Here is a 22,915-nt window from a genome sequence, read left to right on the forward strand (position 1 = left end):
GGCCCGGGCTCCCGGCCAGGTTGTTGGGGGGGGCGGGGGCAGCCTCCTCCCTTCCCCTTCCTCCCCACCTTGGCCTGACTCACGCCCCCGCCTGAGGGTCTGGGAGGTTGGGAAGGAGGGAAGGGGGATGAGAGCGGGGACTCACACCCGTCTCTGGCCCCCCGCCTCCCCCTTTCCTCCTCCGCCCCCTTCCCGCCTCTCCTCCCCCTCCTCAGCAGGTCGCTACCCCAGCCCTGGGCCCCTTCTCCAACCACCCCCACCCCACCCCCAGCTCCAGACCTGGCTCAGAGCTGCGAGGGGGAGGGAGAGAAGGAAGGAGAAAGAGAGAGAGAAGGGAGGGAGAGAGAGAGAAGGGAGGGAGACAGCTAGAGAGAAGAGAAGGGGGAAGGGAAGGGAGGAGAGAGACCTAGGAGGGAGGGAAGGAGAAAGAGGGAGAGGAAAGGAGAGAGACAGAGGGAGAGAAGGAGACGGAGATGGGGGGAGGGGGAGGGGAGGAGGGGGACCAAAAAGACGGGGAGAGGACAGCGAGACAGAAATTGAGGAAGAGAATGAGAGGGACAAAGACAGAGGGAGGAGGAGAAAGGGAGAAAGAAAGAAGGTAAAAAGAATGAGAAGAGGGAGCGAGAGAAAACGAGAGCCTGAGCAAGACACTGAGACAGGAGGAGAAGACAGCCGAGCAGAGGGGGAAACAGACGCGGGAGGACCCCGGACGCGAAGAGAAACTGAGGGCGGGAGAGGCAGCGGACGGGCCTGGAGGGAGCACGTCCGTGGGGCTGAGACACTGAGCAAGACAGAGGCCTGGCCGGAGGGAGAGCCCCCAGCTGCAGCTCTCTTAGGGGTGGGAGGGTGGGTGCTGGGTCCCCCCCCTGACCAGCCGGCTGCGTTGGCCACGTCCACGCCCCTCTCTGGGGCTCGGCCTTCCCACCTGCACAAAGGGGATGCGATGGCACCTGGATCCCTGGCCTGTGGGATGGCACGGGCCTGGGGCAGTGCTGGAGCTCAGGCGTCAGAGCTGTCATCGTTATAAATGAGGAGAGGCTGAGAGGCTGAAAAAAGGACCAGAGCGGGAAAGAGGCCCAAAGAGGCTGTGAAGGTTTCCTGTCCCCTAGCCGGCCTCAGCCTGACCCTGGATTCCTGAGTCTGACAGGAGGCAGGGAGCCGTCTTGTCTTGCCCAAGGGGCCAAACTCCAAAACAGGTGAGGTTCGCTCTGACCCAGCGTCCGGGAAGCCAGGCTGTGCCTTCCCCTGGGAGACAGGCCTGCCTGGACTCCCGGGGCTGAGGGAGCAGGGGGCCGGGGCCTGCACTCCTGGGTCCCCCTGTGAGGGTGGGGCCAAGGGACTGACTCCTGGGCTCCTTGGGGAGGAGGGCCGGGGGCCCGGATTCCTGGGTCCTGGCACCCACCCGTAGAACCGACCTTGCGGGGCCTTCGCCGCACACAAGCTCGTGTCTGTGGGTCCGTGTCGGGGGCTCACCATCACAGCGGGGGCCTCCCCGGCCCTCCCGGCCCCTGTGTGTCTGTCCATCCGTCTGTCTGTCCGCCTGCCGCGCCCCCCGGGCTGAGGTAGGAGGTTGTATAGTTGAGGAGGACACCCACGGAGATCACTATACGGCCTCCTAGCTTTCCCCAGGCTGCGCCCTGCGCGGGACACCCACCCGGCGGGGACCCCAGCCCCCCGCCCCGCAGCCTGCCGCGGGGGACCCAGGGAAGAGGGGCTGGGCTGTGTCCTTGCTGGCATTTCCTCCGTCCTTTCCCTCAAACAGTTTCTCTCTTCCATCAGAAAATCTTTTGCTTTCCTATCTCTCCATCTGCGCTGTGTCTGGAGTTTTCTGTGTGTACCTTCACAGTTGTCTCTCAGACCCATTCTCCACCTCTCTCTGCGGCGCCTTCTGGTGTCTCTGGGCGTCTCCATCTCTGACCCACCCTGTCACCCTGCCCCAGGGCCTGTCGGGACCCGCGCACCACACTGCCGGCCTCTGGGTCCCTGAGACCCTTTAACCTGTGAGGACATCCAGGGTCACAGGTGAGGTTCTTGGGAGCCTGGCGTCTGGCCCGACCACTAGCCTGGAGATTGCTGGCCCGACCTCCGACCCCCCACATCCTTCCCATCTAAAACTTCCAAGCCTGACATTTGACTGGCAACTGAAATCTAACTCTGACCTCATATCAAAGCCCCTCCCCCATCCCACGGTGACCTCACAAAGGTCGCCAGCTTCTCGTCAGCCTGAGACCCTCTGTGATGGCCTTGCCAGCTGCAGCGGGCACTGTGCTGTGCGCCCTCGTGGTGCTCACCGTGTCCAGGCCCTCAGCCTGGGCCTGTCTCCTCTGTTTCACATCGCACACCGAGCGCCTCCGCATCTGCCAAACCTTTGCTGGCATGGAGGGCCCCGAGCTGGAGAAGTGCGAGGCCGCCTTCACGGCCGCCTTCATGGGTCTCCTGGACACAGAAATCAGTGAGGAGACCACACTGCCATCCTCCAGGGTGCTGGGGGTGAGGGGGTACGCAGAGGGAGGGACCAGAGAGGCCTGGAGACACCCAGGCAGAGGGAGACGCAGACAGGTAGATGCAGATGGAGGAGCAGAGACTCAGGAGATGGTGAGGGCGGGGGGCGCAGAGATGGGAGGATGGAGACTGGGGACACGGTGACTCGGAGATATAGACGGTGTCTTAGAGAATGTCCAGACAGGGGCCACGGCGTTGGGGCGAGCCGCTTCCCCCAAGCCCCTGCCCCACCCCCAGACTATGATGAGAGAAGCCACCTGCACGATTCCTTCACCCAGATGATCCAGTCCCTCCAGGAACTGGCCACCGCCCAAGGTGAGTGGGGTGGTGATGGCAGCAGTGGGAGACGCGGGCTCAGAGCCCGCAAGATGGCGTGTGTACAGGGAGGGCCTGGGAGTGTGACAGTGACCCTGGAGGTGGTGGCCGCGGGCAGCCAGCACCCTGTGAGGGAGCTGCTGGCTGGAGGGACGGACAGGGACCGCGCAGAAATCACCTAGAGTCTGAAATCCAGTTGGGGTCGGGTAGACATGTGTCCTGACCTCGCCGTGTGGCTCGCCGTATTCCCGGCTGTGAGGTTCTGGACGTGTTGCTGCTGCCTCCTGGGCCTCAGCTTACCTACCTGTAAGGTGGGACGGTCTCCTGGCCTCCCAGATGGCCTTGGAGCTCAGAGAGAGAGACGGGCCCCTGACGAGACAGACTTCAAGGAGGAGGTTCTCCTCTGGCACAAAACATACATTCCTTATGCCAGAGACTCAAACAAGCATTGAGGACCGGAGCGAGGGCACCCGGCTCTGTCGTGCAGCATAACCCGGCCACCTTGGCGGTCCAGGGGCTCGGGGCCTGTTTCCACATCTGCCACTTCTGTTTCCTGCTCTTGCCCACCAAGCGTTTTGACAAAGATCCCCAAAGGTCGGGGGTTCTCATCAATCCAGGGGGTCTCAGGTCCAGCGTGGAGAAGACTCCAGCTGTGCATCCCCCACCCACAGGGGGACCTCAAGACCTCAAAGCTGGCTGGGGGTGAGGGGCACAGGACCCCAGGAGACGCCCTTTCTCCCCATGTGGGCTGTCTCATCCCAGAATGTTTTGAAAAGGGGAGCGAGATGCCTCTGGGGCTGTGTGTGGCCCAGTCTGGAGGAGAACGGAGGCTGGGGGCCCCTGTTGGCACAGGGGCTGGGAAGGCAGAGGTGAGGGTACAGGGCTGAGCCAAAGGCGAGAGGGACGTAGCTTGGTTCCAATGGGCTGGCCAGGAAAAGGGGAAGAGGAGGGTCAGGGGACAGTGCCAGGGTCTGGCTCTGCGCCTTGGTGGATGGTAGGGCACCCCTGAGATGGGGGTCCAAGGAGAAGAAGTGGCGGGGGTAGGTAGATGGCGAGCCAGGCATGGAGGTGTAGTGACTTGAGCGGCTCTGGACAGATCCAGGAGGCAGCTAGACACAGGTCCAGGGTTCCCCCAAAAGGTAAGGGGCAGGGCTATGAGCAGGGGAAGGACAGGGACAGCGCTGGGTGTAGAGAGATCCTTTGGGGCCATGGGCAGGACGGTCTGGAGGCCGGGAGAAGCTGGTGCAATAAATACGTTCCACAGATGTTTATTGAATGTGCCAGGAACATCACCGGGGACACAGTTGTGACCAAAACTGCAGACCTCCTGCCCTCAGGTTACTTACCTGCTGTGGGGCTGGGGACCGACAATAAACACTGCTAATGAAATAGGATGTCAATTCACATGCTACGGAGGAAAATAAGGGGAAGGGAACGGGCCTGCGGGGTGGTCATTTTAAACAGGTTGGTCAGGGAAGGTGCAAAAGACAAGGTCCAATTGAGCAAAGACCCGACAAGGTGACAGAGCCATGCAGATAATCTGGGGGGAAGGCATTCCAGGCAGCGAGAAGAGCCAGTGCCAAGGTCCTGGGGTCAGTGGAGTGGAGTCATGGAGGGCGGAAGCGAAGGAGATGAGATCAGAGAGGCAGCTAGGGCTGCAGCCATAGAACCATTTCTATCAAGTTCCAGGTGCTGCTGCTGCTCCCAAAACGCACTAAGAATCCCTGTGTAGGCCCTGGACCGACTTTGGCCTTTGTTTTTGAGATGGGGGAGCCATTGGAGGATTTTGAGGAGACAGAGAAGGGAGACGTGACTAAGGCCATGCGGAACAAGGGCAGAAGCAGGTGGTGGCCGGACCGGTCACGGTGGTCCACGGTGAGGGCTGAGCTGATGGGGGTTGGGGGGGGCCACAAGGAGGACAGAGATGGAAGATCAAGGATCTGAGTATGTGCCAAACCTGCCCTGTACACCTGTCGGCCAAATGGAGCGTTACTGACATTAATTATCCTCCAAAAGAATGCAGATACCCTGATAGTGGCCCTGTGAGGTGGCATTTTATAGCTGCTTTTTCTAGATGGGAAACGCAGGGAGGACGGAGTGGACAGACCCTGGAGATTTCTGAACCAGATGACTGTGGAGTAAGGGCACAAGGTTGACTTCTGTGTCTCTCCTAGACAGAGGACCCGAGATAGGGATGTGCTGACTTAGAGTGGCTCTGGGTGGTGACGTGGTACTGTCTGTGTGCGTAAACCATGGAGTGAGGTATGGTGTAGGGAGGCGGGCTGTTTACCATAAGCAATGGTTACACGGGGGGCTCAAACCAACCGCCTGGGTTCACGTCTAGCTATTTGATGTCTAGCCACTTTCCCCATCTCACACTTGGAAATGGTAATACTAGTTTAGTGGTTGATTCTTCCGTAACGCTCGCTGTGTGACAAGCACCATGCTAAGTGCTCACAGGCGCTATCTTGTGCGGTCACTAAGTGGTACCTGGCACAGAATTTGGGGTGGAGGTGAGGATGCTTTTCTATTTTATGGCATTAAGTACCCCCACACCCTGTGAGGTAGACACCAATACTGTCCCCATTTTGTGGACAAGAGAACTGAGGATCAGGAAGGTTAAGTCACTTGACCAAAGTCACACAGGGCAAAGGACTTGTGAATATCTCAGGTGAGAGACAGGTGTGCTCACACATGGAAGAGCCAGGACTCAAACCCAGACCATCGGAAACACTCAACATGCCTAAGGACAGGCAGCGTTTTGGGGGAGACTTCCCAACAATGACTTTCACCCCCTTGTGTTTCACTTGATGTAACCCCCACCCCTTGGCCTCACTGGACATTTCACTCCATCCGCCCTTTACTCCCACCCCCGACAGCTCACTGGTACATCCCAGGTTCACCGCCCCATGAATCACTTTGGCCCCTAGATATTTCTTGTATGACTCCTCCAACATCCTGGCCTCTTACTTGAGCACCCCATTCTGACCACATCCTCCTGATCATCCGGCCATCTCCAGACCACACGCCTGCTCTGTGGCCTAGAAGAGACCAATGAGTCCTTGACTCCTCATTTGGAACCCACTTCTCGTCTGCAGTGCCTTCTGTCTCCAGCTTCGACCTGATAGTTGCCTGAGCCCCTCTTGCCAGTATCCTCAGTTCCCTCCCTTTTTGTATGATTCTGAATCGCAGCTGAACCTGCAATGGTGCGAGTAAGCTGGATGTTTATTTCTCTCATAAAAACTAAGGCCTGAGATAGTACTTAAGGCTAGTATGGCAGCTCCATTTTCTTGGGGACCCAAGCTCTTTCCAGCTTTCTGCTCTGTCCTCCTTGTCCTGTGGGCCTGCTAGAGCTCCAGCAGATCCTCGCAGGATGGAGGCGGGGGAAGGAATCAACCGGATGACACCGCTTCTCTTTCAGGCTACTTCCCGTGACCCCCACATGATACTTCTACCTGTATCTCAATAGCCAACATTTGGTCCCATGACCACGACTAGGCCGCATGATCTGAGCTGGTTGCAAAGAAGCCTGGGAAGTGTAGTGTTCTGTTACTAAACAGATATTTGGAAGTGACTGGCAATCTCTGTGTATTAATTAGTTCACTGAGGATGCTGTAACTGCCACAGGCTGGGTGGCTGAAACAACAGGCACCCTGAATTATATTTCCCCAATTCCGGAGGCTGGGAGTCTGAGACAAGGTGTCAGTGTGGGCAGGGCTGGTCTCTTCCAAGGCCGCTCTCCTTGGTGGGGGATGACCAGCTTCTCCCTCCCAGTCTTCACATGCTCCTCCCTCTGTGTGTGTGCTTCCAAATGTCCTCCTCTAATGAGGACACGAGTCATACTGGCTTAAGGCCTACCTCAATGACCTCATTTTAACTTCATTAGGTCTCTAAGACTGTGTCCGACGACAGTCGCATTCTGAGGTTCTAGGGGTTAGGACTTCAGCATGTGAATTTGGAAGGAACACAGTTCAGCCTAGAACACTGCCACATTTCTGATTTCCAAAACAACCTTCAGCACTAAATCCAGCCATCCGTTTTGGAAAAAGTCAGAGAACCTGAGAGTTTAGAGATTATTAAAGTAGTTAAGGTTCCAACGCCCATAAGGACACAGGACAGGAAAGAGTGCAAGAGGAGGAGGAATGAATCAAGGCGGGGACTACGAAGAGGTGACGGGTGTCTCCCCTGTCTGAAGGGGTGGCTGCTACTAAGCTCCAGCTAATTGTGGCCTCATGGAAATTCCGTGTCGTGTTTCAGCTCTTCCGAATTTTTTAAAACAGATGCCAAACATGGGACTTTTCCAAATTTTCCAATGGCATCTGGTTCTTTTTTTTTTTTTTTTTTTAACACTTTCCAGACTATAAATACGACACATCCAAGGGATGAGTTTGGGCCACAGGCCACTAGTTGAGGTCTCCATCTCCGTTGGATACTAAAATTCTGTGCGCACTTACTGAGCACTTGCTAGGACTCGGGGCCCTCTCCTGGGTTCTGGAGACAGCACTAAAGAAGGGTGTGTTTACTTAAGAGACAGGTTTGGATGATCGCCCTATATATAAAAATATGTAACTGCAAACTGGTGAAAGCTATGAATGTAGCAAATGGGGAACTGTAAGAGACAAAAATTGGGGACTCAGATTTGTGGTCGAGGAACATCTCTGGATGACAAGGTATGACATTAACCCTTGAACCCCTTTGTGACTCTTACTCTCTTACTGCCTGTGTAAGGTATGACATGAAGGATGAGTAGGAGGAGGGGGGAAGACAGGAAAGTCAGCCTGTCCAAAGGCCCTGAGGTGCTAGAGAATGTGCTTTTACTATTAGGGGAAGTAAAAGGTGGGCAATAGGAATGGAACAGAGAGGGAGAGGAAGCTAAGCTGGACCGTGTAAGGCTTAGTAGGCCTTGGAGAGGAATTCAGTCTTCATCCTCCCCTTCACCCTCAACAAGATCAATGCAGACGATTTGGAAGATAGGCGGCAGGAGGAAGAGGACTTGGGCACTTGTCAGCCGTCTTGGTAGACAGAGTAGAAGATAAGAAGAGGGGACCGTGTGTGTCCGAGAGGGAGGGCTGGAGAGGGGCTGGGAAGGGGCACAGCGACCATGGCAGCAAGCCCAGTGGAGCCCGCCCGGCCAAAGATGAAGGGTTTTTACTACAAGGCCTCCCTCCGCCCTCCAGGGTCCTTTGAGGTTGCCTTCCCCGACGCGGCGGAGAAAATGCGCAAGGTCATTATGCAGCTTAAAGAAGGTAAAACACCCCATCTCTTTCCCCCAGGCACAGACACGATGAAAAAAACCCACTCCCGAGCCCGCCGGCCGCTCCCTTCAGTCTCCTCGCCTGGCGGATCTCTGAGCCACTTGCGGGGAGGGGCACACGCGAAACACAGGCCCTTCTGCGTGGACTGCTTGGGTTCCGGCCCCGCCCCTTCGAAAGAAGGTTTCCTCCCCAGCTAGGACCCCTTTTTGGGGTGGTCCTGTCTCAGATTAGCCCGGGCCTCTTCCTGGATCTCAGGGTCCGATACTGCGCACTCCGTGAAAGCAGGCTCCTTCTAGTCTGGCTTCGCCTCTTCCCTAACTGGTCCCCGAGAAGCGCCCAGCATCTAGCCCCGCCCCGTCCGTGGACTACATTGGGGCTGGCCCCGCCTCCTTGATGCCTGCCGCAGGCCTTCCTCCCTTAGATGGCCAGCAGCAAGCTCGAACCTGACCGCTTGGTAGAATGCTGCAGGCCTGGCCGGGTCCCCAGGTGGAACGCAGCAGGCCTGGCTCCTCCCCCTAGACAGGCCTGGCTCCGCCCAGTAATGCATCCTCTAGAGGAGCTTCGGGTGGGCACCTCCCGAGACTTCCCGGGCAGTAACGCCTCCTTTCTCTCTGCAGTCCAGGCCTGCATCCCTCCCTGCGGTAAGCACTCCCTTCGGAGCTCAGAATTGCAGGGGAAAGGGAGGTGGTCGGGACCGAAACCTGGGGCTTCGCGTGGCAGGGCAGGGGTGGGCCTCAGATCCGAAGGAGGCCAATTAGAGCCCTGGAGAAAAGTCAGTCAATCAAGGTATTGCTCACACACCTCAAAAGGGGCGGGTCCGAAAGCTTAAGCAAACCAATAGGAATGCTAGAGACCGGAGAGGTGCGCGTCAGCCAGTGAGCGCAGGGGAGGCGGGGCCCAGGCTCTGGCCGGTTAACCTAGGTAGGGCTTACGAGGCCTTAAACTGCCCAAGAAACCCGGGCTGGGGAAGGCAAGTGGAGCCGAGACCCGGCGTTCCCACCCACAGGCCTCCAGGAGGTCTCCCGGCGTTTCCGCTGCCGCGGGTGCTACTCCACAGCTTGCGACCTCCCGCTGGACTGCCCAGGTGAGGGGCGGAGCCTGGAAGGGCAAGGAACCCGAGGAACTGAAAGACGGGAGCTGAGCGGGGAGTGGGGGGAAGGGACATGGTCTGGGGCGGGGCCGAGACGGTGACGCGGCCCCGGCTCCAGTTCAGGATGTGACGGTGACTCGGGGTGATCAGGCCATGTTCTCTTGCACGGTGAACTTCCAGCTGCCTAAGGAGGAGATCACCTATTCCTGGAGGTTCGCAGGAGGTGTGAGTCAGGGCGTGGCCAGCGCGTCGGGTTTAGGAGGCGGGTTATGCTTCACAGAGAATGGGGCGTCAGGACGCAGGGGCGGGACTCGGGGAAACGGTCTAGATTCGGCCTTCGTGCACGGGGAGGGTCCCCACATTTGGAGGAGGGTGTCAAGGCTCACTGCAGGACAGGGGTAGAAGGGTTTAGGGGCGGAGAGCAACTATTAGGCCCGAGGGCCGGAATCCATGCGTAAGAGGCGGGGCTATGCGTGAAGGGTCGGCGAATAAGGAGTGAGGGGTGGGGCCCAAGAAGGCGCGGTCGAACTCGGGGCGGGGCCTGTACAATGCCGGTGGCGAGTCCAGGACAGGAGAGTCAGACCCCGGCTCGGGGCGGCTCCGCTCCTCCCGCCACTTCAGCCCGAGCGTCCCGCAGCTCCGGACTCAGGACCTGACCTACTTTCGAGAGATGCCGCGGGCCCAGGGGTACCTAGCGCGGATCCGACCCGTGCAGCCCACTCACCGCGGAACCTTCTCCTGCGTGATCACGCACGACCAGCGCGCCCTGGCGCGACTCTACTTCTTTCTTAACGGTGCGGGCGGGACCGCGCGAGGGGCGGGGCCGCGCGAGGGGCGGGGCCGCGCCCGGCTGACGTGCGCGTCCGCGCAGTGACCGGGCCGCCCCCGCGCGGGGAGACAGAGCTGCAGGCCTCTTTTCGGGAAGTGCTGCGCTGGGCGCCGCGGGAGGCGGAGATGATCGAGCCCTGGAGACCGAGCCTGGCCGAGCTGCTGGCCAGGCCTGAGGCTCTGACGCCGATTAACCAGTGCCTGCTCGCAGCCGTCGCGGCCTTAGCGTCAGCCGGTGTGACTCTGTTGGCATGGTGAGCACCCCAGACCCCGGCGTCCCAGCATCTGGCTCTCCTTCCTCACACCGGGTGCCTAGCCACCTTTCTTAGACCTAGGGGGCCTGGCCCCCAGCATCCTCCTCCCTCAGACCCGGGAGTCCAGGCCTCCAGCCGCCCTCGGACCGAGGGGTCCAGGCCCTATCCACCTTTAGGAGCCAGACTTCCAGGACTCAGATATCTGGTCCCCAATCTTTCTCTCGTTCACTCCTCCCCGCACCCCCGTCTCTGTCTATGTCTCTCTCTCTCTCTCTCTCTCTCTCTCTCTCTCTCTCTCTCTGTCACACACACACACACACACACACACGCACGCACGCACACACAGCTGCCTCCTTGTTTCCCCAGGGTGTTCTTTCGATGGTACTTCAGTGGCAACTAACGAAGGTACCTTTCTCTCCCTTATTCAATTTCCATCCTTAAAATAAAGAATATATTTCAGCTCTACAAATTCTTTCATCTTTGAAGGCAGTTTCTACTAACCAGTGTCAGGGGGACTATTCTTTATATTCCATTCATGTGACAACAGTAACATGATAGTTATTACAGTGCAACACCCTGTGCAGAGCTACAAGCCCAGACCCCTCCACAGAGTACTGGCAGCCCCCTGGACATCTCCAACTGCAGAAGACACTCTCAAATAGAGTCCTTGACGTGCCCTGGAAAGCTGGTGCGTCCCCAGGGCTTTCCTGCTGCCATATAGGACACCACCATCCACCCAGCTGCTCAACCAGAAACCTAAAGGTTGTGTTTACTCCTCCGCATCCAATCTATTCCCAAGCGTCAGCCTTTTCAACTCCTAAATGTCTCGTTAGGTGACTCTATCTCTGTGATCCCAGTCACCACCGTCTCTCGCCTGGACCACTCTTGGGACAATCCCACTGGCCTCCCTTACCCTGCTGTGGTCCATTCTCCACGTAGCAACCAGAGCCAGATTTTGAAGTATGTCAGATCTGGCCACTCCTCTGCTCAAAACTGGTCCTCGGCTCCCCAGTGCCATTGGGACAAAATCCAATTCTTTGTCGAGGCCCCAAGGCCCCCCAGGTTCTGGCCTTTGCTGGCCTGACCAGCCTCATCTCCTCCCGCCCAGTCCTATCCCTTGACCTTTCTGCCCTGCGGTTCATCTGGCATTTACTCATTCTTTATATTCCATTCATCACAATTCTTCTCACCCTCTCCAGGACTTGGGAACTTGTCTAAAATAATGTTTTCTCCCTTTTTTGTCCAGTTAACTCAGTTATGAGTTCTCCTGAGCCGCCTTTGCACGTATCAATCTATTTAATCCCTACAACTCCATGCAGCCCTCACAGTATTTATTTGCTTGACTCTACTTCCCTCCTGTCCCCCTCTTTTCTGTCTAGTCCCACTGGCCTATTTTTTGTCCTGGAACATGCAAATCTCCGTCCCCTCTCTGACCTTTTCACATGCTGTCCTTCATATACTTGAAATGACGGTACTCTGAATCTCACAAAGCCATTTCCCTTGCACTGCACAGATCCTAGATGTCACCTTCTCTGACTTCTTCCCCCCGTGATTGACATTCCCCTATTTTAGCTCATGGATAACACTCATGGGAATCTAATATAAACTTCTCTATTTATTTGATTTGTATGTCTTGGCCTCCTAAAAGATAAACTCCTTCTGGACAGGTACTCATTCACCAACGTATGCATTCATTCAGCGAATATTCATTCAGTGACTATTCATTGAGTGCTTACTACGTGCCAGGCATTTTCAAACCATTGTTACTAGGTGCCAGGCATTTTCAAGCCACTGTAGAGACAGCAGTGAAGAAATCCGAACAGACAAAGGTCTGCACTCCTATGGAGTTCAGGTTCTAGTGGACAGCCAGATGATAAACAATGAAGTAAGCAAAATAAAATGTGCATCAAGTTACGTCATGACATGTGACAGAGGAAACAAAGCAGGGAAACTGAGACACAGAGTGTTGGGGGGAGAGAAGGAGCAATAGGAGCTTCGGAGAAGGCCTCACATTTGAATGAAAAGAGGGGGTGAGGACGTGAGCCATGCGGATAATTTGTGTCGAGTGGCCAGCAAAAGAAACAGCAAGAGCAGAGCCCTGAGGTGGGAGTGTGTCTGGTTTGGGGGGACTGCCAGGAGCCAGCGCAGCTGGAGCAGGGCTTCAGGAAATGAGTGTGCAGTGAGGAGCCGGGGACTGCATCACGTAGGACTTTGGCTGCTATAAAGTCTGGATTTTCCCCTCTGCGAGGTCATGGCAATTTTGGGCCATGGTCATGATGTGGTTCGATCTGATTTAGGCAGCTACTGTATGGATAACAGACTCTTGGGGACAAAGGTGGGAGCAGTGATCCGGGAATGAGATAGCAGCTTTAATCCGGGAAAGAGGCGCGGCTTGGGGACAAAGTGGTGACAAAGCAAGGAGCCCTGGTTCCAGGTCTGTCCTGGAACTTTGCTGATGGATCAGAATGTTGGGTATGAGAGGAAGAAAAGAGAGGGGTCCAGGATCAGTGATTGGGACAGCAGCAATGTCCAGTGGAACCCTCTGCCACGATGGAAATGTTTTAGCTCCGCACCAGCCAGTGTGGCAGCCGCCGCCGGCCGCCTGTGGCCATGAAGCATGCGAAGTGTGGCCAGTGTGACTGAGGAGCTGAATTGTATAACCTTTTATGTAGCTTTGATAACTTAAATCTAAATCATCCCTCCTTTGTGGCAGCAGAAGTCACAGAGGCGTGTGTCACTCTCTTTAATACGGTAACAACCATGTATGGTGCCAGGTGGGTATTAAGACTAATTGGGGGGAGATCACTTTGTAAATTATATAAATGTCTAACCACTATGTTGTATGCCTGAAACTAATGTAATATTTATGTCGACTGTAATTGAAAATAAAGTTTAAAAATTAAAAATAATTTTCAAAAGTTTTTTTAATAAAAAGATGTTTCTCCAGTGTTTTGCGATCGGCAGCATTAAGATGAACCCAGAAGGAAACCTGGGAGAGCAAGGCAGGTGGCGTTTTGAAAGCCAAGAGACGAGAGCGTGTCAAGTGGAAGGGGCTGGTCTTAGAGCAGTTCACCCTCAGTAATGAGGGACGGTGGCCCATGTGGGCACAGGTGACGACAAGTGGGAATCATGCAGGTGGGGACTCTTAAAATTTTCTTCATGTCACTTGTGTTCTCTCAGTGAGATACAAGGCAAGGTAAGGCCGGGGCTGGGGGTTTGAGGGGAGACGGTGTGAGGTGCCAGTCTCAGGAGATGAGCTGGTGGACCAGGAACACATCCACAGTGCCTCAGTGTCCACATGAAGGAGGCGCTCATAAGTATTTGTGAATGAGGGTTGAGAAATTCCGCAATAGAAATTACACCCTCCCAAAAGCCCTGACCCACGGGATTAATATTCCTGTTTACCTGGAGGGGACCAAGGCTCAGAGGAAGGGAAGGTATCATGTCTAGTTTCAAACAGCTGGCACTAAAGACTAAACCAGGAGTCCCCAGTTCTCAACTATGCAGCCTTTTCCATTCCCCTGGCCCCCCCAAAAATAGGAGGGAGTCTCAGAAGAAAATAAATAAAATTCTTTATTATATCCTAATCACACAGTACAAATGGAAATTAAATAAGGGCGGGGGGGGAAAGCGGGAGACCCAGAACAGCGTTTGGGGACCCTTCTCCCTCTGCCCCTAAAAACCACACCCTGATCAATAAATACCCGTTCCCCGGAGATCCAGCAGTCCCAGCCCCCAGTCCAGGCTGAAGAATCATTCTCTGGTCGACCCCTCCCCGCCTTCACTCCACGGAGGCGGGAAACTGGTCCATAGAGTCACCTAGCAAGTCCGTGTCTCCTGGGGTCCAGTGGGGCTCCTCTCGCCTTCTCAGAAGGCCTCTGGGCTGGCCAGCCGCGTGCCCAGATCACACCTGGACGCGGTAGCCCCCCGCGCGCCGCCGGCAGAGCCTCCGCACGCCCACCCAGTACAGCGTGAGCATGAGCGCCCAGTACCCCACGTAGGCGCCGGCCCCGGCGGCCAGGTGCTGGGCCTCGGCGGCGCGCGCGGGGCCGCTCCAGTCGGCCTGGGCCTCCTGCACCACACTGCGCACCAGGCCACCGAGCAGCAGCAGAGCCCACAGGGCCAGGGGCAGCAGCGGGACGTAGTTGGCAGCCAGCTTCCGCCGGCCAGAGGTGCCCCAGCCGCTCTGGTTCATGGTGACCAGCGCCAGGAACTTGGCGGGCAGCAGGCCCCCCATGTAGAGGGGCGCGTACAGCGACAGCAGCAGCATCCGCGCGCTGCCCCGCAGCCAGGCTGCGAAGGCTGCCTTGGCCAGCGCCACCCCCTGCACGCACAGCAGCACCCACAGCAGCGCCCAGGGCCGGCCGGCGTAGAACAGTCGCAGCACCGTGGCCGCCACGAAGAAGGGGAAGAGGCCCGAGACCACCGCCTCGTAGGTCATCCACGCATGGTGCCGGTGCCACCACAGTGCGTTGTACAGCCACTCGCGAAAGTACGACTTGGACCAGCGCGTCTGCTGGCTGAGCCAGCGCAGGAAGGACGCTGGGGTCTCCGAGTAACAGCGCGACCGCGAGGTGTACCTGCACAGGCGGGAGGACACATCAGCACGGCTCTCTCCGGGCCGGACAGAAATCCAGACGTTGCCACTGCCCATGGCCCCTGGGCAAGGTTTCCCAACCTCTCTGAGCCTCGGTGTTACAGTATTTAAAATGGGGTTAATGACGGTTCCTATCTAATGGGGTATCCTAAGGACCCAACCAGGAGTAAATGTGCAGTGCTTAGGACCAGTATGTATAGTCCTTGCTCAATAAATGTCAGCCACTACTGCTGTTTTGACAGTGACTAATATTACCGTTGTCATTACTAATATCACCATGGCCACTGACAACATTACAAACACCATCACTATGCTATGACGAACACTCTGGGGCTTACTGTTATTGGCAGGCGGGGTGGTGAGGAATAGCCAGGCGTGGCTCCTACCTTGGACAGCCCATGTGTTAGAGCTTCTCAAGGGAACCACAAACCTTCCTCCTTCCTGTGGCCCCCGCAGACATCACTAATTGATCCCTACTGGTTTCCAACCACTCCAACACAAGGCTAGAATCCCTTTGGGGGATTGTTATCAGGTGGCCACCAGCAGTCAGTTCATGAGGAGGGGTCAAACTATTCTAGCCCCTATGTCACTGGCATCTGCAATGGCCTCCCTGCTAACTCCTTTGCCCCGGCGGTCTGTACTCAAAACAGCTGCCAGAGGGATCCTGTTACAACTGCATGTCACCCCTCTGCTCAGACACGGCCCATGGCACTGTCGTGTTAGTTCAGAGTTCTTGCCCTGGCATGCAAGTCTTTCAGGAGTGAACCCCTGTTCACTCCCCCGACACGCTCTCCCTCGCTTCTGCTCCAGCGACACTATTCTCTGCCTCCATTCCTGTCTCCCCTCTGGCACTCTATTTCGCACTTCATTCCCTACCCCTAAACTTCCTATGCCCCTTCCTGGCTTTATTTCTCCCCACTGCATGTACCATTACTGACCATACTCTATGTTCTACGTGTTTCTTATTTATTATCTATCTCCGCAGTCCACATAAACATGAATTTGTGCCTCTTTTGTGAACTGTGGCATCCCCAAACCTTAAAACATTGTAGACACTTAATGACTATCTGTTGAGTGAGTGAATGAATGCTTGGGTTTAGTTTACCCCGGGTTCTCTCTGATCCTTTCGCTGGGTCTAGCTCTGTAGGAATCATTTTCCACTGAACTTCACCTGTGCTAGCCCATACCCCCTTGAGTCTCACTGAATTATGTCTCTTCTTCCTGAAGCACTAACTAGAGTTTAGGTGCTGTCCTCCTCCCTCGCTTGATTCTTCTTGCTTGCTCTCTCGCTGGTTAGATCTCACTCTATTTATCTCTTTCCCTTCTCATGTCACTTGGAGTAGTCTCTGCTACTGCAGTCATCTGTGATTTCCGTGGTAGAGCCACCTCGCCCATCTCATTTTGTATCTTCTAGGTGGAATTCCCCACCCTCACCTTGCCTCACTTGGTAGTGTCGGTTGAGTCCCATGGTTCAATGCAAATGCTGCCTCTACGCCTTATGGTACCTTGCCTCGAACACCTCACTTGGAAGAGCTCATTGTTCTGCAAGGTACTTCGGGTTTGGAGAATTCCCAACACACACACTCATTAGGATACTCTTTGACCTCCACACACACTCGATCAACTGGTCCCCTCAGCTTACTTGGTGGCATAGCCCATGCTCAGCATGCGGTTGGTGAGGTGCCGGTCATCCCCAAAAGTGCAGTGGGTGCCCAGGAACTTCTGGTTGTACCAGGCCTCGAGGAACTGCTGCAGGAGGTTGTTCCTGTATAGGCCTAGGTGGGAAAGGAGAGTACAGGAGTGTGAGCCTCTGCCGTTGCCAACAACATCCCCTCTGCTATCTCCAACCTCTGATCATCTCAATTCCAACCCCAACCCCAACCTTAACCATCTCCATCCCATTATCAGCCCTATTGCTGATGACATCTCCAGCCCCAATCCTGTTCTCGAATCCTTCCTCAACCCCACACCCATCCCAAACCTGCCCCAGTCCTGTCCCTGAACCATGCCTGCTTTCATGGCAAACCCACCCCAACACCATCCCCAATCCCATATCCATTCTCGGCCCCATCCCCTGCTCACGCTCATCCAGAAACCCATCTGCGACACCAAATATGGCCACAACCCTGACCTTGACTCCAAACCCACCTCAGCCCCTTCTCCAAATTCTACTCCAGCCCCAGCCACACTATTTTTCCAACCCATTCTCAACACTATACACCATCACCCTCCTCCTTAAACTTCCTATCTTCCCCTGTCCCCAGTGTCCGCCCCAGCCCCATCTTTGTCTGTGATCTCAATCACATCCTCAATCCATCCTGTCTCCCTTCTCCCTCTCCCCATCCATGCACGGCCCGCCCAAACCCTACCCCTGCTCACCTAGGGGACCGCTGATACAGGACACACAGTGGAAGTAGCTTTGACAAGCCCGCTCTACATTGAAGGCCACCCAGTACCGCAGGCTGCTCAGGAAGCTGACCCAAGAGTCCAGAGGGTTCAGGATCCGCACGTCCCCCCCAACGGCTCCTACCCGGGGGTCTTCATCCAGCACCCGCACCAGCTCCAGCAGTGCCATGGGGTCCAGCCTCGTGTCTGAATCACAGACCTGTGGGATAAGAAGGGGCCAGGACCAGGTCAGTTCCTGAATGCGGCTTGGTGCTTGAGGGGAGGGCACCTCGGGGTGGAGAGCAACATGACATTGCAGCCAATGTAAACATAACCTTGAATTTTTTAGTCATTTTCAATGTCTAATCACCCACCCGAGACATATGCTCTTGTATAATACGCCCCTGTGATGTGTGGGCAAGGTCTATAACCTTCTTGTAACCAACAGAATATGGCAAAAGTGATAGGACATAACTCCCGTGATTATATTATGTTAAATGGAAATAGTGAAGAGGTTTTGCAATGTAACTAAGGTCCCTAATCTCTTGCCTGTCAATTAATCAAAGGGAGATTATTCCTGGGTGGGCCTGACCTAATCAGATGAGCTCTTTGGAAGAGGGTTTAGAAGTCAGAGACTTTCCGTTGCTAGTCTTAAACAGGCAAGCTACCATGAGTTCTATGACTGCAAAAAAAAAAAAAAAATCTGCCAACAAAGGTGTGAGCTTAGAAGAGGCCGCTGAGCCTTAGGTAAGCACTAGCGGACACCTGGATTGCTGCCTGATCATACCCTGAACAGAGGATGCAGTTAAGCTTTATCCAGACTCCCGACCCATGGAAACCGAGACAGCATGTTTTGTTTCAAGCTGCCGAGTGTGTGGTAATTCATCATGCAGCCGTAGAAAACTAATGCAGTGCATCAGTGAATGAATCTGGACACTGAATGGATGAATGACTGACTAAATGAATGAATGAAACTTAATGTTGAATAGATAGATATATGATGAAGAAATGAACAAAAGAACCTCAACATTGAATGAACAAAAACGGAAGGGACAGAATGAATGAATCTCTACATTTAATGAATAAGCAAATGACTAAATGAACAAATGGTTTCCATACTGGATGGATAGATGGATGCATGAATGGATAGGTAAGGAATCTCTACATTGGATAAAGAAAGACAGGAATCTCTACGTTGAATGGATGGATAAATAAAGGAATGAATGATCTCTTATTAAATAGGTGGATAAATGAATGAGTGAAGGAAGGAAGGGAAGGAGGGAAAGAAATTCTATATTGAATGGATGAGCCAGTGAATATATTGGATGGATGGCTGGATGGATGGATGGATGAAGGATTGAATCAGTGAAGGAAGGAGTGCGTCCAATGAATGAAGAAAGGAAGAAAAGAATGAATGTCTACGATGGAAAAACGAATGAATAAAATGAATGAATGAGTGACTTCTACATTGGACGGATAGACAGAGGGGTTTATGAATGAATGAATGAGTGAAGGAAAGAGTCTCTACACTGAACAGGTGAATGGGTAAAGGAAGGAGAGAAGAGGCTCGTCGCGACCTGCGTCGCACGAAGGCCGGGAGGGAGGCGGGGCTGGGGCGTGAGGGGCGCGGCGGGGCGCCGGGCACTCACCTGCACGTAGTCCACCGAGTCGCCGAGCGCCTTGAAGGCCGTGTACATGACCTCGCGCTTGCCGCCCCAGCGCTGCGCCACGCACACGCACCTGCGCGTCCTCACCAGCGCCTCGACCGCCAGGCGCCCGGGGTCCTCGGCCTCCACCTCCCGGTAGGCGCCGGCGCCCGCCGCGCCCGCCGCCGCGGGTTCCCAGGGCTGGTGGTAGTTGCCGTCCCACACGTAGGTGGCGGGGTCGTCGTCGGCGAAGACCTCGCGGAACATGTCCACCATGTACAGGTCCTCGGCGCGGTTGCCGTCCACCACCATGAGCACGCGCAGCCGCGCGCGCGGGTACAGCAGGGCGCGCGCCGACGCCAGGCACTGGCGCAGGTACGCGGGGTCCTCCTGGTACGCGGAGATGGTCAGCGCCACGCTGCGCGCCGCGGCCGCGGCCGGGGGCCCGCGCGCCGCCGCCCGCCGCGCCGCCGCCGCCGTGCGCCGGTGCTCCAGGTACGCGAAGACGCTCTGCGCCACCAGGTGCGCCGAGAGGAAGGCGCCGTACAGGCCGAAGGCCAGGAGGCCGTGGCGATCGGAGGCCAGAGGCACGCCCGCCGCGTAGGCCCAGCTCATGAGGCCGAGGATGAGCAGCGCGAAGGCGACGGTCAGCGCCCGGCGGGCCAGGCCGGGGCAGTGGCCGGCTGCGCGGCCGGGCTTGGGCGCGTCCTGCTGGGGGCGGAGACGAGAGATGGCAACATGAGTCAATATCTAATACTCCTCCTCCGGGAAGAGAAGGCCGCCGGGGTGTTTTTCCCCAGGATCAATGACATCCCATTTCTGTAGAGAACCCCACCCCCTACCCTGAGTCCTGCAACGTTATTTTCATTCGTTAAACTAATTGTGGCAAAGTTATCAAGACGGAATGTCTGATTATATTTGATGCTAATGCTTTTTTGTTTTTTTGTTTTGTTTTGTTTTCACTTTTTTAACAGCTCTTAAACCCACGAGGAGTACACTCAGTGGAGTGTCACAGTGTAATTAACAGGCGTTCCCCGCCCTTTCTTAGTGGCATGTAAAATAAAGACCCATCTCACAAGCAAAAGTCTTAGTGCTAAGATAATAATAATAATTAATAATAATAACTACAACATAATAATGATATACCGTACGTCTAGAAGAACAGTGCGACATGGTGTGTACCGGGCGCTGCACTCAGCCTTTAATAGGAGCCGACTTATTTTAATCCTCACAACACCTACTATTGTTACCGCCCCTATTTTACACGTGAGGCAACTGAGTCACACAGGTGCAGCAACCTACCCACTGTCACACCTGGAAAGCACAGGAGCCAGGATTTGAACCCTAAGAATGGCTAATCACAGCCTTACATACTGGGTTTATTCCTCCGCAGAGCCCTGGGGGACATAATGTTTACTGCCACCATCCGGATGGCAAAACAGGACCCGAGGAGCCAGGAGGGGTAGCTCGCTCAAAGTCACAAAGCTCACTTCCCAAAGCCATGGCCTGGTTCTCCTTCTCCGCGGGCCAGGTGCCCAGCAGGTGAGGCTGAAAGAGCTTTAAAATGGGGCTTTATCTCCTTGCACATGCCAAGCAGTGCTCTGCATGAGGTCGGGACTGTTACTCTCACCCATTACAGACGAGGAAACCCAGGCGGGCAGAGGTATGTCCCCTTGCCCAAGGTCCCTCAGGCAACCTGGCTCCATTGTCGTCCGCTATGTTAAAATGCCATCCTGTGTCACCAGTCCCCACCTCGTGGGCTTATGATGAGTTAAATGAGTCATTAAGATGTAGAGTATTGCTGTCCAAAACAGAAGCCACCCGTCACGTGCGAGCCCTTGGAATGCAGCCATTTAAAACTGAAGTTTTAAATTTATTTAAACAAATTTAAATTTAAACACTGATCCTTGAGTGAGCTATTGGGAAGCTTAAGCGCGTTTGGACTAAGTGGCATCTTTTTCGACTGTAAACGAACTTTAAATACAGACCACGTCCACTGAAAATACAGCATCTGAGTTAGACGTGCTACACACCTGGCGTTTGAAGCCTGAGTATGAAAAAAGGAAGTGAAATGTCTCCTTAGTATTTTTGTATCGATTACATATAGAAATGATAATATTTTTAGTAGCATACTATATAACCATGGCCCAACGCCTGCCGCCTTGTTCGCTATGGCCCGCACGTTAAAACTGGTGTTTACATTTTTAAATGGTTGGAAACAGTCCAAAGAAGGAGAATATTTTGTGGCATATGAAAATTATATAAAATTCAAATTTCAGCATCCTCAAATCAAGTTTTATTGGCACACACCCAAACTCATCTGTTACATGTTGTCTGTGGCTGATTTCACACTATGCCAAATTTTAGGCCTCAAATATTCACTATCGGGCCGTGTACAGAAAACATTTGTCGACCTCTGGTACATTGGGTAATTAAAATATAACATTAAAATTAAGTTCACCCGTTTGTGTTTATTTTCTGTAGTGTGCCTCCTAGAAAATTCGAAATCATGTCTGTAGTTCATGTTATGTTTTTGTAGGGAGGCGGAGCTATTAGCCTGGCGCTAGTAATCACTCAGTATCATCAATTACTATCATTTCTTCTGGGGTCCTCCTGCTCTGTCCTTTTGTACCACAAGGAGCCCTGCCTGAGTTTCTGGCGGTGGCTTAATTTATGCTGGGGAGCCCAGACATAGGTGGTGTTTGTAGGATTTAACACCAACCACACGCACGCGCACACGTGTGTCGGCTGTGGACACCCCCGCCACATATACTCACACGTGACAAGCGACACACAGAGTGTGCCCACTTAGGAAAATTGTCATGTCCCAGAATATGACCCAGACGCCTCTTCTAAAGGAGAACTTAAAGCAGAGACCCCCACCGACAACCACATAAGTCAACTTGGAGACATAAGCCCTTCGCTCTTCAGCAGAAAAAAGCATCACTGGGAGCAAGGCGCAGTCCATGTGACAACAGAGAGGCAGACACCCACCCTTGCGTCTGGAGCTCCCGGACAGAGTTTCAGAAGAAATAGTAACAGTAGAGCTCGAACTATATGAAATTGCCACTTTTACAAGTCAAAAGCGACCAAGTAGCAATCTCATTTAGTTCAACTTAAATGAAACACAAAAATAGAAATTCAGACCCACGTGTCAAGCAAATGCAGCTGTCTCTCTCACTTGCTCACTTGCGTTCATTCCCTCGCCCCCCCCCCCCATACACAGACATTCACAGATTTAAAGCGACATGGACATCTCGAGTGTCACATGCATATTGGTGAGATGGCCACCCACATATAGACAGGGCTGGTGCACTCAGCCTCACTTGGTCACCGTCCTGCACAGATGATCGCTGTCACACACCTGAGCTCACACACGAAACTCTGCGAACGGGCGGTGCCCCCTCCCCACACACGTGGACACACACATGGCCGTGGTCCTCCCTATGGCCGCAGCCCCACACTCTCTCACACGCACCTGTCTCATCGCCGCGGGTCCGGGCTTGGCTCTCTCTCCTGCTGCTCTCCAGGTCTCTCTGTGGCTCGAGAGCTGGGGGGGCGTCATTTGAAGACCAGCTCAGGCGGGGGCGAGAGGAGGAGCTGACGTCAGGGCTGAGCTGGGCCAGGGGCTCTGAGGTCACGGCCCAGCCGGGCAGCTCCACCCTCTTCCCGCCACTACCTCCTCCCCACCCCCCTGCACCCAGATGAGCCTCCCTTCCCAGCCCCCCATCATCACCGCCCTCCTCTCTCCTCCCAGTTCTTCCTATCACACCCTTTCTCTCCCCTTTTTTCTCAGCTCTCTCCTGTCCTCTATCCCTGTATTTTGCTCCATCCACATTTCTCTCCCTCTCTGTATCTCTCCCCATCTCTCCCAGTCTCCTCTGTATTTCCTGTCTCTCTCACGCTCTCTCTCTCTCTCTCTCTCTCTCTCTCTCTCTCTCACTTCCCCACCATGTATCTCTCTCTGTGTATTTCTCTCCATCCCTTTCTGTCTCCCCACCTCTCTCTCTCTCCCCCATCTCTCATTTCTCCTTCCTCATCTC

At 54.8% G+C, this 22,915-nt stretch overlaps 2 protein-coding genes across 3 annotated transcripts; one reads left to right on the forward strand and one right to left on the reverse strand.

The window, feature by feature from the left end:
• Positions 1–436: 436 nt before the first annotated feature.
• SPACA6 (sperm acrosome associated 6) lies at positions 437–12,113 on the forward strand. 2 transcript variants are annotated; one of them, XM_016125779.2, is made up of 8 exons: positions 437–2,452; positions 2,740–2,817; positions 7,995–8,063; positions 8,690–8,713; positions 9,079–9,156; positions 9,281–9,399; positions 9,800–9,956; positions 10,034–12,113. In XM_016125779.2, exons 1-8 carry the CDS (start codon positions 2,239–2,241, stop codon positions 10,246–10,248), a joined length of 954 nt encoding a protein of 317 aa, XP_015981265.1. In that variant the 5' UTR covers positions 437–2,238; the 3' UTR covers positions 10,249–12,113. The 2 variants fall into 2 exon arrangements, 1 of the variants encoding a protein (XP_015981265.1); XR_001594530.2 differs by lacking the exons at positions 437–2,452; positions 9,800–9,956; positions 10,034–12,113 and having other exon boundaries at positions 2,653–9,156; positions 9,286–9,791.
• Positions 12,114–13,799: 1,686 nt separating this feature from the next.
• HAS1 (hyaluronan synthase 1) lies at positions 13,800–22,359 on the reverse strand. Its single transcript, XM_016125710.2, has 5 exons — positions 22,351–22,359; positions 18,876–19,583; positions 17,221–17,446; positions 16,484–16,616; positions 13,800–14,824 (listed from the first exon to the last, which is right to left on the reverse strand). Exons 1-5 carry the CDS (start codon positions 22,357–22,359, stop codon positions 14,149–14,151), a joined length of 1,752 nt encoding a protein of 583 aa, XP_015981196.2. The 3' UTR covers positions 13,800–14,148.
• Between the last annotated feature and the right edge of the window lie 556 nt (positions 22,360–22,915).

The sequence above is a fragment of the Rousettus aegyptiacus genome, unplaced genomic scaffold, assembly GCF_014176215.1.
Source record: "Rousettus aegyptiacus isolate mRouAeg1 unplaced genomic scaffold, mRouAeg1.p scaffold_m13_p_14, whole genome shotgun sequence".
NCBI lineage: Eukaryota > Metazoa > Chordata > Mammalia > Chiroptera > Pteropodidae > Rousettus > Rousettus aegyptiacus.

Bases quoted from the DNA above. Each gene is read 5' to 3' on its own strand.
- SPACA6 (XM_016125779.2), top strand. From the start codon at position 2,239: ATGGCCTTGCCAGCTGCAGCGGGCACTGTGCTGTGCGCCCTCGTGGTG. The intron at 9,157-9,280 runs GTGAGGGGCGGA...CCCCGGCTCCAG, and splicing joins CCTCCCGCTGGACTGCCCAG to TTCAGGATGTGACGGTGACT. The intron at 9,957-10,033 runs GTGCGGGCGGGA...GCGTCCGCGCAG, and splicing joins ACTCTACTTCTTTCTTAACG to TGACCGGGCCGCCCCCGCGC.
- HAS1 (XM_016125710.2), bottom strand. The intron at 17,447-18,875 runs GTGAGTGCCCGG...CTTATCCCACAG, and splicing joins ACTCGGTGGACTACGTGCAG to GTCTGTGATTCAGACACGAG. The intron at 14,825-16,483 runs GTAAGCTGAGGG...CCGCCTGTGCAG, and splicing joins AGCATGGGCTATGCCACCAA to GTACACCTCGCGGTCGCGCT.